This window comes from Neopelma chrysocephalum, unplaced genomic scaffold (genome assembly GCF_003984885.1).
Source record: "Neopelma chrysocephalum unplaced genomic scaffold, ASM398488v2 Primary Assembly neopelma1_77, whole genome shotgun sequence".
NCBI lineage: Eukaryota > Metazoa > Chordata > Aves > Passeriformes > Pipridae > Neopelma > Neopelma chrysocephalum.
The window spans coordinates 3,309,704-3,325,513 of record NW_020897738.1 but is presented as its reverse complement, the minus strand read 5'-3'; the positions used below and the strand labels follow the sequence as shown (position 1 = coordinate 3,325,513).

General features: G+C 40.1%; 1 protein-coding gene across 1 annotated transcript in view; it reads right to left on the bottom strand.

The window, feature by feature from the left end:
* Window positions 1-11,641: 11,641 nt before the first annotated feature.
* Window positions 11,642-15,810, bottom strand: part of IFT81 (intraflagellar transport 81) — a 45,482-nt gene continuing 41,313 nt past the window's right edge. The window contains exon 19 of the mRNA XM_027689469.1: window positions 11,642-11,688. Coding sequence (XP_027545270.1) covers window positions 11,657-11,688 — 32 coding nt within the window. The 3' untranslated portion in view covers window positions 11,642-11,656. The remainder of the gene's footprint in view (window positions 11,689-15,810) is intronic.

The following is a 15,810-nucleotide window of genomic DNA, read 5'->3' as shown; positions in this document are numbered from 1 at the left end:
CAGAGTTTTAAATTAGTTACTTATTATTGTTCTCTCTCATCCTTTTCCCTTCATTATAGTTCTTATTGTGCAACCATTACCAGCAGCCACGTGAGCTTCCCACAAGCAGGTCATTTCTGCTCATGCAAATGAATGTAAAACGTTCGTTTCTGACCTGCTAACATTCAAAAACTACTTTGCACTTGGTTTATGCAGCTGTGAATGATGGCACATAATGCTACAGCCTGCAAATCCAGGGCCCTTGTGCTGAGGAGGGTTCCACTTGCAGCTGATTTTTCCCCCGTGGTTGTAAGTCAGAGTAGTCACAGTGACAGCACAGAGGTTAATAATGATTTAGCACACACACTCACTGCACTGAATCATTACTCCTTGTCTGCCTCTCTCTATTGTGGATTGAAGACTTTTGATCAATAGTGGCAGCAGGCAAAACCTCATAAAAATTGTTCATTTCCTAGAATCTGTTTCCATGCTTAGGCATTTTCTATCTATAACTGAGGGGGTAATATTTCACATCTCTCTCTGTGCACAATGGAAATGCCCCAAAATTAGTATTCACCTCTGCTGCACTCCCAAATTCTAAATTGTCGTAGAAGAGGAGCTTCTAAGATTCAGGAACCTGACTCTAATGAGAGAACTTCGAGGTAGGAAAAGATCCTACCTGTGAAGATTCAGCCAGGGCATGAGAGGGTTAAGTGCTTACTGTATGTTGCTTTTTAGTTGATTAATTTAAGCCAGGACTATGCACCTGGTACTGAAACTGCAAACTGAAGGTTCTCTGTAAGATCTGGAAACAGCTACAGGCTTGCTTCCATAAATAATACTGAAAGTTAAACAGTGATTTCACAAGGTCCACGACATAGTATAAATAAGAAAGCAGAAATATCCAGGAAATCCTTGGTTAACAAATGTTTTGTTTTAAACATTATATGCTTTTCTTGATCTCTGAGAATCATCTTCACAGCAGACACTAAACTGAGAGAAGTAAAAAAAAAAAATTTTCTCTGACCTGAGCAAGATATTTTGTCATACTGAAAGCAGAGTTTGTTCTCGAGCTTTTCAGGGCTAATCCAAAAGCTCACAGACCTGGCAAAAGGTAAGAAAGCAATGAAATACTCTATTAATGAAACCGAACTTGTGTCAAAATGTCTAAAATGCCATATGCTGACACCAAACATTATAGCCTTCAGGAACTGCAGGAGACTGGATTAGTGCAACACTTGGAATTGAACAATCCCAAAGGATGTTTTAGGCATGTTGGGCCAAATTCAACCAGGAGGTAACTTCATCGATTTGATTAAATTTATTCCCAAGGGAATTTGGTCCTTTTTGTTGTGGCCAAAATGCCACACGAGGTTTAAATTGAGCATCTGTTCAAAAGTTATGATTCCTGTTTTTAAAGAAATACTTTTAAGCAACATCCAGTTATTTCAGGTAAGCACAGGTACTACTTCACAACATTGATCCTGCTGTTTCAGCTTTGGCTTCTAGACCAAGCAGGGTTATTGAGGAGTGAAAAAAAGGGAAACGGGAACAGTTTGGAGAAAGTTTTTCCACTTACAGTGTACACCATTGGCTGTTTTTATGCTCTGATTGTCCTCAGGCCACCCCATTCTCAATTCAGGACCTGTTTCAGTCACAAGTGTTCCTGTTCTGTCTAAAGCATCATCTCTGTCTGGTATTTATTACACAGTCCAGTGGACTGAACGACCTGTGAATGGGCCAGATGCCAGAGGAAAACAGGCACAGGCTGGGGGCAGCCAAAAACCTGCTGACAGTCATTGAGGAGCTCTGAGGGGTTTTGTCCTGGTTTGCTTTGTTTATGTTTTTTTCCATCTATGTGGTTTTCGAAAACCACAAACTCTAGTCTGGAAAAGACATATTTTGGCTTTGGACAGGTTTCTATATTCTGTCCAGCCCACTCAGCAGAATATTAACTTCTGCCATATGATTTGTTTTTTCTCTTACAGTCTCCATGGGAAAAAAAAGGTGTTGGAACTGAAGTCCTTGTTTTGTGATGTTTAGGTTTATTATTTCTATGTTTGCATTACATATAAATGAGGAACTGCATTTGGGAAAGGGTAAAGTATCCATCAGCTCCCGGGAAAGTTCAGGAAACCTGGTGCTTGTTTAGAGCTGGTGTGAAGTGTGGCAGTGGGCAACCGTTCTGTATCAAAGGGGAGGATTTTCCTTATCCTGTCTGAGAGCAGTGGGGAGGCATTTCAGCAGCCATTACAATAATTTCTGTATCTCAGGAGGCTCAGAGTTGCTGTAGCAACCTTTTCCTAGATAGGAATTTGGCTGGTGAAGCCCCACAGGAATCTGCTCCCACTCCTGTCTAACCTCTCACATCACCGGTCTCAACTGCCAGGGAGAAACCCCAGCTGTGAATCAGGCAGGGTGAGGGACCCTTTTCCACAGGTTCCTCACAAAACTTTCCCCTAATTCCTGGGATCAGATGCCTTTTGACGATTTCCCACGGAGCCAGAGCTTTGCCATGTGTACAGAGTTCTCTGCCTGAACCTAAATTGTAAAAATGGTCATAGTAAATTTTGTGCACACAACCAAACCCTTATTCATGCACTTGCAGAAACAGAAACTGAACATGCAAAAGCAGGGAGTGCAGTTTGAGAGATGGGTGTGGGAAGTTTGACTGGGAGGCAGCAGTAGCTCTGGTGACACAAAAGAAGTATTCTAAAGTCACTGAGGGGATCAGGCAGATGGGAACAGACTTGAGTAGGAAGGAACACAGACAAGGTCCCCAAAGCCTGTTACTTAGATTTGGATAAAAAATGAAGTGTGAAGTTGGTCAGAGCATGAGGGGATGCATCACTGCTAAACCAGTTCCTTCAAGAGTGTGAAATAATTTCTAGAGTAATTAAAGACAGTTTTCTGGCCTTCCAAGCTGCCGTGTGGTTGAGAATAATATTATTGTAGATAATTTTGCCCAATGGTTGTAGAGAAAAGACAGTTATTTTAGACTCTTGCCTTATATTTCTAATTCTACAGATGATTTCTATGGTAAAACCACAGCCCTTATGTAAAGCCTAGAGAACAATGATAGTAAAATGATAATTAAAACAAGACTGTGACATAATACGTAGTTCAACAAACAAGCTGCCCCATATCTGGTACTTCTGCCAAAAGAAGAAGTTGTGCCCCCACCCTACACTTTGCTCCTGCTTTCCATCCCTTTATCCTTCCTCACTGTGTGGTTACAGGCACTGGAAACTCATCCAGGGTAGAAAAAGTTGATTTAAACCAGGTAGTTTCAGAGTTCAGCCCTACAAGCAAGTTCCCAGTGTAGCTGGCAGACAGGGCAGTCACACCGGGAACTGAGCACTGAGCACTGAATGGGGCTGGCTGACCTTTATCCCTGAATTACTTTTCAGGTGAGTGGCTTTTGGAATTCTGCTTCAGGAGCACTGGGCCAGCATGACTGAGGGATGGCAGAGGGCAGGGGGAGCAGAGCAGGGAACCCACTGCAGTGCCTTAAACCCAGACTGAGCCTGCAGAACACCCGTCTCTGGAGGGTTATTTAAGCAAGCTCAGGGCTAATCTGACAGCTGCCCGATAAGTCTGGGTCTTGCTAGGACTGTGCTGCCTTCTGTCATAACTCAGCTGGAGGAGGAGATGGCATAACTATTGCTTTCCTTTATGTTGTTTAGGGATTATTACTTTTGAATCAGGACACGTAGGGCTAGTTCATTCCTTGGTTTCCTACTCCCAGATCTGCTTCTGGAATTCACTTGTTTGTCTGCTTAGACTAAAATATCAGTCACGGAGCAGGAACCAAAATTGGTGGTAAGTTGAATTAATGTTCTGAGCTGGAGAAGTAGATGGTTGAGGAGCCAACCCACACTCCTTTCTGTCAACTGTGGTGCAGGGCAGCTGCTTCTGGAGAGCAGAGGGCTGGGGATATTAAATGTGAGCCTGTCCAGCAAGGATCACTGAAGGGAGCTGTGGAGGACTCTGGGTTCTTGCTGTGTCAGAGATGCACCAGCTTAACCAAATAGATCCTGAGTCTGTGAGGTTAAACCAGGTTGAATCCCTAATGCTAATGCAAGATTTAACTCTTGCAGATACTATTTTAAGTTGTACAGACAGGTCAGTAAATACAACCAACTGTGAAAAATCTAGTTCAAAAATGTTTGATTTGTGTGTGTATGGGATGATTTTCACTGGTTTAAAGCACAGGTAAAGCAGGGCAAATTCCACGAGAAGACAATCTCTGGCTCAGATTTATTTATTTTTTTTTAAACAAATACCTTACAGTTTGAAGCACTTTATAATTCTGCAAAGAAGAAGATCCATCCTGGCAGGTTTCTTGGGCTGCAGAGAGCTGTTAGGCCTGAGACAGAAAATGGGCCCATGTATGGTTATATCAGCTGAACGTGTCGCTGAGTGGCAGCAAGGAAGGCGAGTGGGCTTTGCAAAGCTGAGTGATCTCTGTGCTCTAGCAAAGGAATCAAAACTGAATATGGACTGTGCCCTAGTTAGACTCACTCTAACTATCCAAAGCTGTGTGTCATTTTATGCAATTTCGGCTGCAGCCTGGGCTCTGTTTCGGGGGTGTGTGTGTATGTTTTTTACTGTATATTTTTAAGAGAGCGCCCAGTTCTGAAGAATCTATTCCCAGCTAAAGCATACAAGCTCTGGAAAGGTCAGAGAGAGGCATCTCTAGCTTTGGTAAATAAACAAATCTCCTCTCTGTGGCTGGGATGTTGTATTAATAGCAGTAGATTTGGTTTCGCATTGTGGAGCTCCTCCTGTTTCATTGCTATTGAAGATAAGAGAACACAAAATGTTCTGTCACCCTCCCTATGAGAAAACAAGCCAACAGGCAGAGACTATTACATATTTAAAGATATTACTGAGGCAAAGACTTGGAGGACACAAACATTCAGGTTTATATTCAATAACTACTGGATACCATCAGTGGCACACCAGTAACTCAGTATTAGTTAAAGCCTTACTTGAAAGAGTTTGCAAGACAAAGTCACTGCATTAGAAATAACCTAAAAATAAGGGTTGAGCCTTAAATTTTCCCTTTTGCATTTTTCTCAGTGATTCAGCTGCAGCAAAAAACTAACAGGTCTTTTCTGCTTCCTAACCTAGGCACCGGTGTGCTACAATCAGGTTTACTTCAGCTTGCAACTTGGAGTTATTCCTTCATTGCAGGATACCGGGATTGAAAAAGTTTCTCCAAACAGTTCCTCAGAGGAAAAGATTTCTTGTGAAATTGTAAAACACTCTAACTTGGCAGCAAGCATGTGTAAAATAAATTAGCTGAGCTGTACCCTGGAGCTTCTCTACACAAGTAATTTGGGAATAATTAATTCTAAAATTTCACATGTAGCATATTTTACTTTGGAATATGGGCTCCTGAGTGGAAGCTGTTCTAGCCTAGTGGATAAGAAGCGTGATGGGAAGAAATGAATAATTTATCCTTGACTAGTTAACAGATATGACACAAAGTATTGTGTCAACTTTTCCAACACTGGTCACCTATTACATGAGCTAATTAATACATTCTCAGGATGTACCTCTTGTCCTTAGTGGCTCCTGTTGGGCATAATTCCAAGAAGGAGAATGTCTTCTCTTCTGCAAATAAGCATCTTCTGTTGGAGAGCAGATTGCTGGAGATAAGTAAAAATAAACACGAACCAAATCAGATAATTCTCCTCTGAACAGTATTTTTCCTTGCCCTTGAAATGTCATCACTCCAGGTTTATTTGTTTCCCTGGTGCTCAGGTAGAGTTTGTTCTGAGGGAAGTTCTTCCTGCATGCAGGAGGCATTTTGTAAAGCTACACCTCTACATGGGATTCATAAACAAACCAAATGATTCAACAGAAAAAAAATGACATGCAGTGAGATCTTTTTCTCTTGGGATATTTTTACTGCAAGAAAATAAAAAATATTGGCAGAAGACAGACACTGAAATCACCGAAATTGTTCTCTCTCCAGTCTGACCAGTCTGGAATTTGATTTTTGGATGTGGTGCTTGGTCTGGCCCTCAGGTAGAGTCCACCTGTCTGTCTGGTAGAAAGAGTCTCAGCTGAGGCTGAGGTGCTGCTTCCATGGAAGTGTTTGTAAGGGAATATCACTTCCCATCTGCTATACTCATTGCATTTTACATAAAAAAAGGATTAATTATTTCTTCCAGATCAGCACATATGCAAATTCCTCTAAAAAATTCAAAAGAAATTCTGGGCAGAGACAATGGACTTCCTTGACAGTTTCTGATGAGTCTTTAAGTTGATTATAAATGTTCAGAGAAAGTAACAATCTTAGCAGTTAGGAATAAAAAAAAGGTAATTGTTCCATATTGTAGCTTCCTTACCATTTGAGAACAACCCCAAATTTAATTCTGCCATCACAGGAATTTTTGGCTGAGTTACATGTGAGAAAAGATTTCCATTTTGAGCATGAAATTTCTTTTGACTGTGATTTCTGATACAAGATATGCCATAGAAATGAGGGAAAAAACCCTGCAGTTACTGTGAGTGGCTTCTGATCCTTCTGAGGGATATTGTGTGCCTTGGTGTGTCGGTGTTTGAAAGGATTTCATCTCAATGGTTTTGGAAAGGAATGAGTTTTATTTGTACCTGATACCAATAAGGTTTTCTTTTTCAAACAGATTTAACAGTTATCGGAGCAGTGCTGTGAATAAGTGATTCTCAATAAAATTAAAAGTTTTACATGCAACATTTTTCATCCAATTACATCATAAGCTACTAAAATTGAAATATTTATTTTTATTTTAAGAGATATCGTTGTGGAATTTCAAAGCCATATGTAATGACTACATTTATGTACTGAAAAAGTAGCACTAGAAATACTGTCCCAATTTGAATTATCTCAAGAATATAATGTTCTTGAAAGGCAACAGATATTAAACACCCAGTACATGAGAATAATAGGGAAATTCATTCTTTTGTAACTTCAGTATTTATCCAGTTTTTTGGCTTTCTGAAAATGGATTAGTGTAAAGAATGTCTTTGCAGCTGAACTTCTGGGTGGTGATTTTGGCAGATCAAACCCGATATTAAGAATTTAAAATTGTTTGAACAGCACCTGAATTTTCCTGCAAGGTATAATAAAAGGCAGCAAGCAGGGCCCCAACTGTATTAGCAATAATATAATACTATATAATCGCTGTTCTGCCTGACAAGGTCATAATCTGTTTTCTGATTACATGTTAATGGCAATAAATTAAGATAATTCCAAGAAGATGAAGGTCTAACATGATTATTTTAGTATTCCACATATTTTTGTTTAAAATTTCTCTTTTCTTTCAGAAAGGAGTCTGTTCTCTGAGCTGCTGGAGAACAAGGGCAGCTCAGGCCACCCCAAACCTCGGGAGATCGGTGGTGTCAGCAGCTGATGATCTAATTCGGGATTATTTGGGTCAGACTCTTTTATCCCAGGTAGGTGTGACTTGGTTGACTCAAAAGAGGTTAGTTCATTCAGTTCAGAGGGGTTATGGAATGAGGAAAGTCTAACAGTTCCTATAAGCAAAATGTCTATTTTGCATGGCATTTTTAGGATATTGCATGGATTGCTGGCAGTTATGCGTTTATTATTACATTTGTATTAGTTATGTGTATTTTTAATAAAGCTCGGGATGAAAGCATTTACTCAGAAAAATACTATTACAAATGTTTCCTTTGCAACTTATCTCTTTAGTTTTGCAAAGGCAAATACCTAAACCAGACTGGCACAGTGTGCAATCATTCCTGTGCTCATACCCTAAGCTGACCATAAACAAGACACATGATGATAATATTATTACATATTTTTTATTTATTTTTGAATTACATGTCTTAACTTTTCATTGCTTAAGAGACTGAAACATGTTGTCTACTTGAATTACATAATAACCCATACCTGGATTCCAGCATCTTGGAGTTTTCCACCGTTTCTTGAATAAGTATTTTTATAACCTCCCCACTCTTGTATTTTACCTCATATTACCAATATACAGACCATGTACAATGTGTCTGGAAATTATTGTAGCTCTAAACAAAAGTCATGAAGTCCTGCCTTAACAGGAGCAAGGCTCAGTGTAAATGATGGGGTGCACTGATCAGGGCAATCTGATTTCTCTTTGCTCGTTCCAAAACTCCTGTTGGAGAAATCAGAAGGGATCTGTCCAAGACATGACATCAGGAAAGCGACTTAGGCTGATTTATACCATCGAGTAGGCAACAGATTTCCAGAACTTTATGTTCTGGTTTAACAGATGTATATGTTCTGTGAGGGGAGGACAATGAGTTTATGGAGAAAAAAGAATTCTCTGGAAAATCAAAAGCCCAGGTGATCCTCCTGCACCTCTGTATTCCATTTTTTTAGACACACAAAAGAGAGGAACACGACTCCTCTGACAGAGTTAACCAGAAGTTATGAGCATTAATTTCCTGCCTCCCAGCACTGGTTGCCTGGTAAGCATTTCTTAAGTGATAAAATTTCTATCTTGTTTTCTCCTGTTTAACTCTGTGATCACTCAACATCCCATTAAGGGAGCAGGTTTTGATGAAAGGGAAGATTTCACCTTGGCTTATGAGCTTTTTAATAAAACAGTTGTTACTTTCCTAATTTGTCTCCAGACTGTCTTGAGCTGATGCCTGAAGCACATTGAGGACAAAAGGAGCTGCAGACAGAGGTACAGCTCTGCAAAGCATTTTCTTTGAGTGGGAAGGCAGCTCTTGTTCCCCGTGTCCCTTGCTCCCAGCTCCCTACCTGCTGCTCTCCACCCCTTCAGTTGTGCTTTCACAGTCATTTTGTGGCTATAAACTGAGCAACTGAGTTAATAATCATCTTTCACCAGGATACTGTGATAAGCCTGGCTGTGCAGCCCCACAGAATTGTGCCAGCACAACTGAAAAAACCATTGTCACCATAGTGCCAGGCTGGTTCAGACTGAGGTGCCACAGAGCAGGGCAGTCCCACCTCTTCCCCTGGCTACCACTTGGGTTTTCCTGACTATTCAGTACCACAGAATGTGTGAGTATGTGCCAAGTAACAACTCCAGCTAAAAGCAGAGTTCTCACTGCTATTTTACTGGAGGGATTTTGGCTTTGAAGAAGCTTTGGCTTAAGTTCCATACAGTCTATGCAGCACCCTGGATTTAAGAAGCTCTATCTAAATTTTCTTTTTCTGGCTTTCTTTTAGATTCCAGGTGTGAATTATTGCTGGATTTAATCTCCTGGAAACCTACATCCTCATTGTATTCAGGGAGCAACCACAGTAAGTGCAGTAAGAGGGCAGGCTTAATCCATGCTCCCTTAGTGTGTGCTTTTCCTGCAGCCAATAATCACCCCCAGCTTAATTAGCTAATGTTGTGTTTGGGGATTCAATATTTATGCATCAGTGAAGCAATAACATTGCAAACCACTCTATTTGTTGAATGCCCTTTTATAAAAATTGGATGTACCCACATAGATTGTTTCAAACAAAGATAAATTGCACCAGAATGATGTATTTGCAGGTAAAATTGGCTCTGATGCAGATGCTGTATCAAAGAAAAATTCCCTTATTATGAAACTCCAGTGTCCATGTCTTTTCTTGGAGGATAAATACTGTAAACATTGCTGAGCCCGTGATGAGGAGTTAATCTGGTTCTAATAGAACTACTCAATAACAGGCTGTACATCTTCTAAGTAAGAAGAATATCTCCATCAAAGAATTTTGAGTTGGTTTTATTTTTTTGTGTGGACTAAAGAACCTGGTTTTGTTGTTTGTTTTTTTTCCCAAAAGTCTAAATTTTCTTTTGAAAATTTAAACTTTGCATTATAAAGTTGTGGGACTTTTTTAAACATGATTTTTCAGGTTTTTTAATGAAATTATGTGAACATTTAATTTTTTTTTCTTCTGTCGAGACTGAATGTTTTTCATAGGGAAAATGTTTTTATTCCCCTGTGGTATATCTTTGTATCAACAGAAGTTTTTGTTAAAGGCCAAATTTATCAGACTAAATAGGAGCTTTCACCACTGACTGGGTTATTCATTAACTGAGGTTACCCTGGAGTTGTTCTCATATATAAAAACAAAATTTAGTGCTCAGTGATAAATCTGCTGCCCTTCTATTTGAGGTCTAATCCAGCCAATTCCAGCACTCTGAGGACAGACAAGCAGAAGCAGCAGCTTTGTCTGCAGCTGCCTGGGGTAATAAACCAGAAGCCCAAACTCTCTCATCCCTTGCCATGCTCCAAGCCAGCCACTTTTTCTCTTGTAGGCCTTTCCCCTTCATGCATCTTTATAGTTTTTGAAGACAACATTGAATAATATTCAAATAATATAACATTCAAAATATCTTTGTTTCCTCTGATGTTTAAGAAAAAATTGAATTTCCAGTTATTTCAGCTCAAGGTTATGTAATTAATGTTTCAGCTGCAGCACAAAGGAGATAATTGTAAAAAACTGAAATGTGCAGAGAACAGGCCCACAAATATGAGTGTTGTGTCCTGGTTTCTAAGTGAGACCTTGTGAGACTTTGTGTGCACACTTGCATGCACATCCAGACACACAGGGCTTCTCTGTAGTACTGTTTCTCCTGATCTTATCTCCCTGGGATTATAAAAAGATCTCAGGGCAGGAGAAAAATCTCACATTTCATTTCTGACTCCATTAGCTCGATGAAGGTGCTTGTGATGCTTTCTGTGCTCGAAATTCCTCGTTAGAGGTTAATTAAAAACTCCTTCAGGAGTTGTCTCTACCTTTGTCTGTGTCATATTTGTTTGTTTGTACCTGCTACGACCTTCCCAGGGAATTATCACAACGCAAAGGTACAGACATTGTACTCCTGAATCACTTTTTAGGCAGTGGCAGGGTCAGCTGAGGACACTCAGAGCCAGGACTGACCGGGAAATTCGGTGACGTTTGCATATCACTCCTTTATGTCCCAACACTCCAAACCTCAGGGTTTGGATGAGGGTTTTGGGGTCTGAACAACCATGTTCAGGACCAGAATCAGGGGGTTTCTCAGGGAGATCAGCCTGGGAGTCCTGGGAATGCCCTGAGACCACAGCACAGAGACAAGGACTGATTTTGCTTCTGTTTTGTTCCACTGTGGGGTTTATTCATCTAGAAAATGACATAAATAGCAGCGACTTGTTGATCTGGCTCCATGGCCAACAGACTTACTGAGAGTTGTTTGTCAATTATTTTGGGATTCTCTGATGAAAGTTGCTAAAGCAAATAGTTTATTTTATCCTGATTTGTGCATATGGTAATGCAGTCACACAGGCTCCCAGGATCAGTCGCTTCTCTTAAGCTGTCCACAAATACTTTACATGACAATGCCATAAAATCAGGGAACTGGATAGTCTGGAGTTAGAACTTGAGCCATCAGTCACAGTCAGGGTGTAATAGAGCTATAAAAATGTGCATTGACACTGAGTGTGATCAAAGTCATATAAACAATATACTCCCAAGCAGTGTATTTACATATGCCACTGTCAGACAGATTGCACTGGCATGTCTAGATTTAATTTCCACATTATTTCTTGGATTGGATCGTTAGGTAACACTGGACAACACTATGATTGAAGAGAGTAAATACTGTGCAGGGGAAATGACCAGAACACTTACTCTGTCAATTCTCCTTTTATTCTCCTTTTATTCCCAGCAGTGAAACTGCATTATCATTGCCACAAACTAATCCCATTTTGTTCCAGAGTGCAGGATGTCTGTAACAGAGCAACACAAATGAATTAAAATATATTGATTGTATAGAAAATTAAGTGCAAACTATTTAAAACATCTTAAGTGATTAGATGCAATAAAGTGTTACAGATACGATTGCACAGCTGGCAAACCCAAGTGAGGAGAAAACAATCCCCTGCTCCCAATGAGAGAACCTGGCTCCCAACCTTGGCTTTTCCACTCACAAACACTGTTTGTGCTGTGAGGGGACAGGTGTCAGCCCCATCCCAGCATTGCCACTCCTCATTTAGACTTTACATCAAGTCTGTGTGAGCTCTGCCTTGAAATCACATTTTTCATGTTTATAAGCAAAGACAAACCCCTGTTTATTAGCTCTGGTTCTAGAGGAGCAAAGGTGTTACATAAAGGACCATTGATATTTTGGATTACACAACATTTTTAAGGGACATGTGATACGTCACAGACTATTTATATGTACATTTGAAAGTAACTCTTGATTATCTAAAGTCATTTTTATCCTAAACAGATCAACACTGCTGAGAACGTACAGAAAAACAATTCTGCAGTGGCATAAAATAAAACTGCCCTGTTTGTGGGTACACAAAAGGATTCAGGAGTATAATTTTACTCTCTTAGACCAAATGAAGTCCTAAATTGGAAAAGCAGCTCTGTCCAAGGTCGCCTCTGTTGTTTCCAAAAATATCTCGAAACAAACGCAAGAGGGGCACTTTGTTGGGCGTTATCTGGACATATATAGTTTCAATCAAATTCTTCAACAAGTGTCAGAGTAAAAGTCCAACGTTTGTCTGACACTGCCAAGTCACCAGCAAGTGAATCCCCTCAAAGGCTGAAAATAAATTTGATACCAGAATGAAGAAAAAGGTTGAAAATAAATTTAATAACAGAATTAAGAATCGTGGGATGTTTTCTTTAAAGCCACGGTAATTTGGGATGGAATTGTAAACACCTTTTAGATATTTCATAAAAGGATTGTCTAATTCTTTCCACAACACGGAGTGAAGTGTTACAAGGTTGTGCTAGTGATCCCAGGAAAATATTTATAGTGCTTTTTCCAGTATATGAGTTCCCTCTTTCCCTCTCAGCGTGTTTTACGATCAACCTTCGCTTCAATTAAACCAACAAGCAGAAAAGAACCTTCATGGGACGAGATTTTAAATGGATGCATTTCCCATACAAATGATTGTAGAATACAGAGTACAAGTGATTGAAGTAGAGATAGTAAATAAAAACCACAAAAGGAACAGTACAACAGTAAGAGCCCACTCGGAGTGAGCCACGCTCCAGCTCAGTGTTAAAATCCAGATTGCTCTCTAGTTCTGAGCTGTGGGAGATGTTTTCTGAAGGAGATTTAATGTCAGGATGATGCTGTCCCTGCCCATGAAATAATAAAAGCCTAATTTTCCTCACTACCCTGAGAACATCACCTGGATCTCTCCTGCTCCCTGGCTTGTGCAGCACCTGAGCAGAGCCCATGTGGAGAAGAGAAACCCTTTGGGACAGGAGATGTAACGTGGATGTAAAATATTAGTGGAACAGGTTGTCTGTGGGTGACTTTCAGTGTTCTCATAGCTCTGTTTGTTTCTTAACGTGCTATAAAAACACTTCAGGCTTTAAGCACAAAATGAGGGAGATGGGGACAATGTTTTATAAATACTTTAAAAACCTCCACGTTTCTAATGCTGCAGTTCCCAGAATGCTGGCTTAGAGCACTGCATCATTTTAATAGCAGTTGGTAAGCAAAATGTGTAATTTTAATGTGTTTTTTTAATTTTAAATTTACCCATTTTTTAGAACCCCAAATTAATCAGCCCTTTTTGCTTTTTTAGTGGTAATTCTTTTTTAGTGGTAATTCTTCACTAATGGCTCTAAGATTTCTGTGATAATTGCAAAGAAAGGTCTAAACACCAGTTTACTCACCAGAAAATGCTGCAATAGTGTAAACCAAGTAAACTGCTGAATTATTCTTATTTTATAACCTTAGACTTTCAACTGCTATTTAAAAAACTGTAATCCAGTTTAAAAACCCCAAACATTAAACTCCTACAAATTTTAATTGCAGAAAATCTTAATGGGTTTTATTTTTTGGCTTTTTTTTTCAGTATGAACCAGTTGTAAAATTTATAAAAAATTGGGAGATTAATTCCTTCATTATTTCCCTCACCTGGTGATTATTTGTATGTGATATGTGTCTTTATGGTTTTGTTGTTGTTGCTTCCTAAGTGCAAAGCATATTTCCTATTGCATTCCACGAAAAATAAGTAGGGAGAGAGAAAGAAATTCATCTTTGAAAACTGGTAAGATCCCATTTTCCATATTTCTATCAACTGCATTTTTCCTGGTATTAGCAAAAAGTCCAGGATTTGGCTTTATCCTGTTTCAAGAATAGACCTAATTAAGTGCTTATTGTATAAAGGAGTGGGTTTAGAACTTGCAATAAAATTTAGAAGCTTAAAATGACATGTTATTGTGTAATAAGAGACTGAACTGAAACAGGAAAACAGACATTGGCTGGAGAAGATCCATTTGCAGAAAAAGAACTCCAGTTCCTGGCATTCAGCAAATGCTGCTTGTGAGTATCCTAATTAGCAAAACCATATTTTTTTATAACTTTACAGAATGGAAGTGCAAAAAAGAAAAGGTAAAAAATGCACTTTTTAATAACAAATATAAATAATGCCTTTAAATACAAGGTAAAGAATACAGTTTTATTCTAGTGATAAGCACTATAAATACTTCAGCACTGGATTTGTGCAACAGCCTCTCACAGCTGTCTACTAAAAATCAAACTATATTGCTCAAGACTTGTTATTTGAATTGTTTGTGCTGGGAAAAACCTCCACAAACACTTAATTTTTGTTATAAATCAGAATGTGCCTAGTGAAACGTTGATTTGTGTTGGGGGGAAATCGTTATTTTAGATAATTACCGTGATTTTTATTCTCCATGTGCTATAAATCTGGGGCTGGCCCTTTAATTCCTGCTTGTTCTGTCAGGATGAAGAACACGGAGCTAAATCCAGCAGACCTTATTTTGGCAAAACTCCCACTGAAGTCGGGGAGGGTTTTGTCAAAGTAAGGCTGGTGTGGTTTGTCTCACAGTTCCTGCGGATTATTTGGAACATGTTTGCTCCCTCTCCAAACCCCCAGAGCTCCTCACCCGGGGTGACATCACCAGGGAGCAGCCTGGAAACTGGAATCATGAAAATCAATGTCATGCAATTGTGAAAAATACCCTTTTCACCCACTGACCTTGGGATAACACGGATTGCCTCAGGAATTTGGAGGCTGCCACTGTGAAACTACTGCTACAGAAACAGACACTGGGAATTTGGAGAACCCGTTTTAAATTCATGCTGAGAATTTAAAGGACTCTTGAAACAAGCTGGAAATAGGTCAAATACTGATTGTGAGAGAACAACTACCCACATGGGTGTTGCCCAGACAGGTGGGACCTTGTGATAAAGTTGTTGATTTGTGCAATGCTTCCTCACCGGAACACCGGCACGTCCATGGGAATGTTGCCCCTGTTTCCATTCCAGGTTGCACAGGAGAGAGGCAGGTGAAGAGTTAATTGTGTTCCCTCAGCAGGAACCTACGGCTGGGAGTGATAACACCAGGAACACACAGGTTTGATTTTTTGAAGTCTGAGCAAATGCAGGGCCAGAGAGAGAACCCAGATCCACCAAGGACCAGCGTCTCCTCATCCTCAGGCAAGGTGACAGAATAAGTGTCCCAGATCAGAGAATATTCTGAGTTGGAAGGGCCCACAAGGATCACCAAGTCCAACTCTTCAGTGAACGTGTCCCCGCCTTTCTCCCAAAGGGACCCACCTTCCAGGTGACAGCGCTCCACCCTCCATGTCTTTCAGTCAATCACCACCTGCCTCCATGTGGGAGCTGACTCCAGGCTGGCCAAGCACTGCCAGAGAGCTGATTTAGGAACTGGACTGGCACTGCCAAATGGCTCTGCATCGATGGCTCGCTGGGCACAGCCAGGGAGCTTTCACTGCCGTCCTTCAGGGCCAGGCATGAAATACTGGTCCAAGGAGAAGCAGCTCTGAACTGCATTTCCAGTTCCTGAACCAGCAAGTCACCAGGAGAACAGATTCCATATTGATTATTGGGT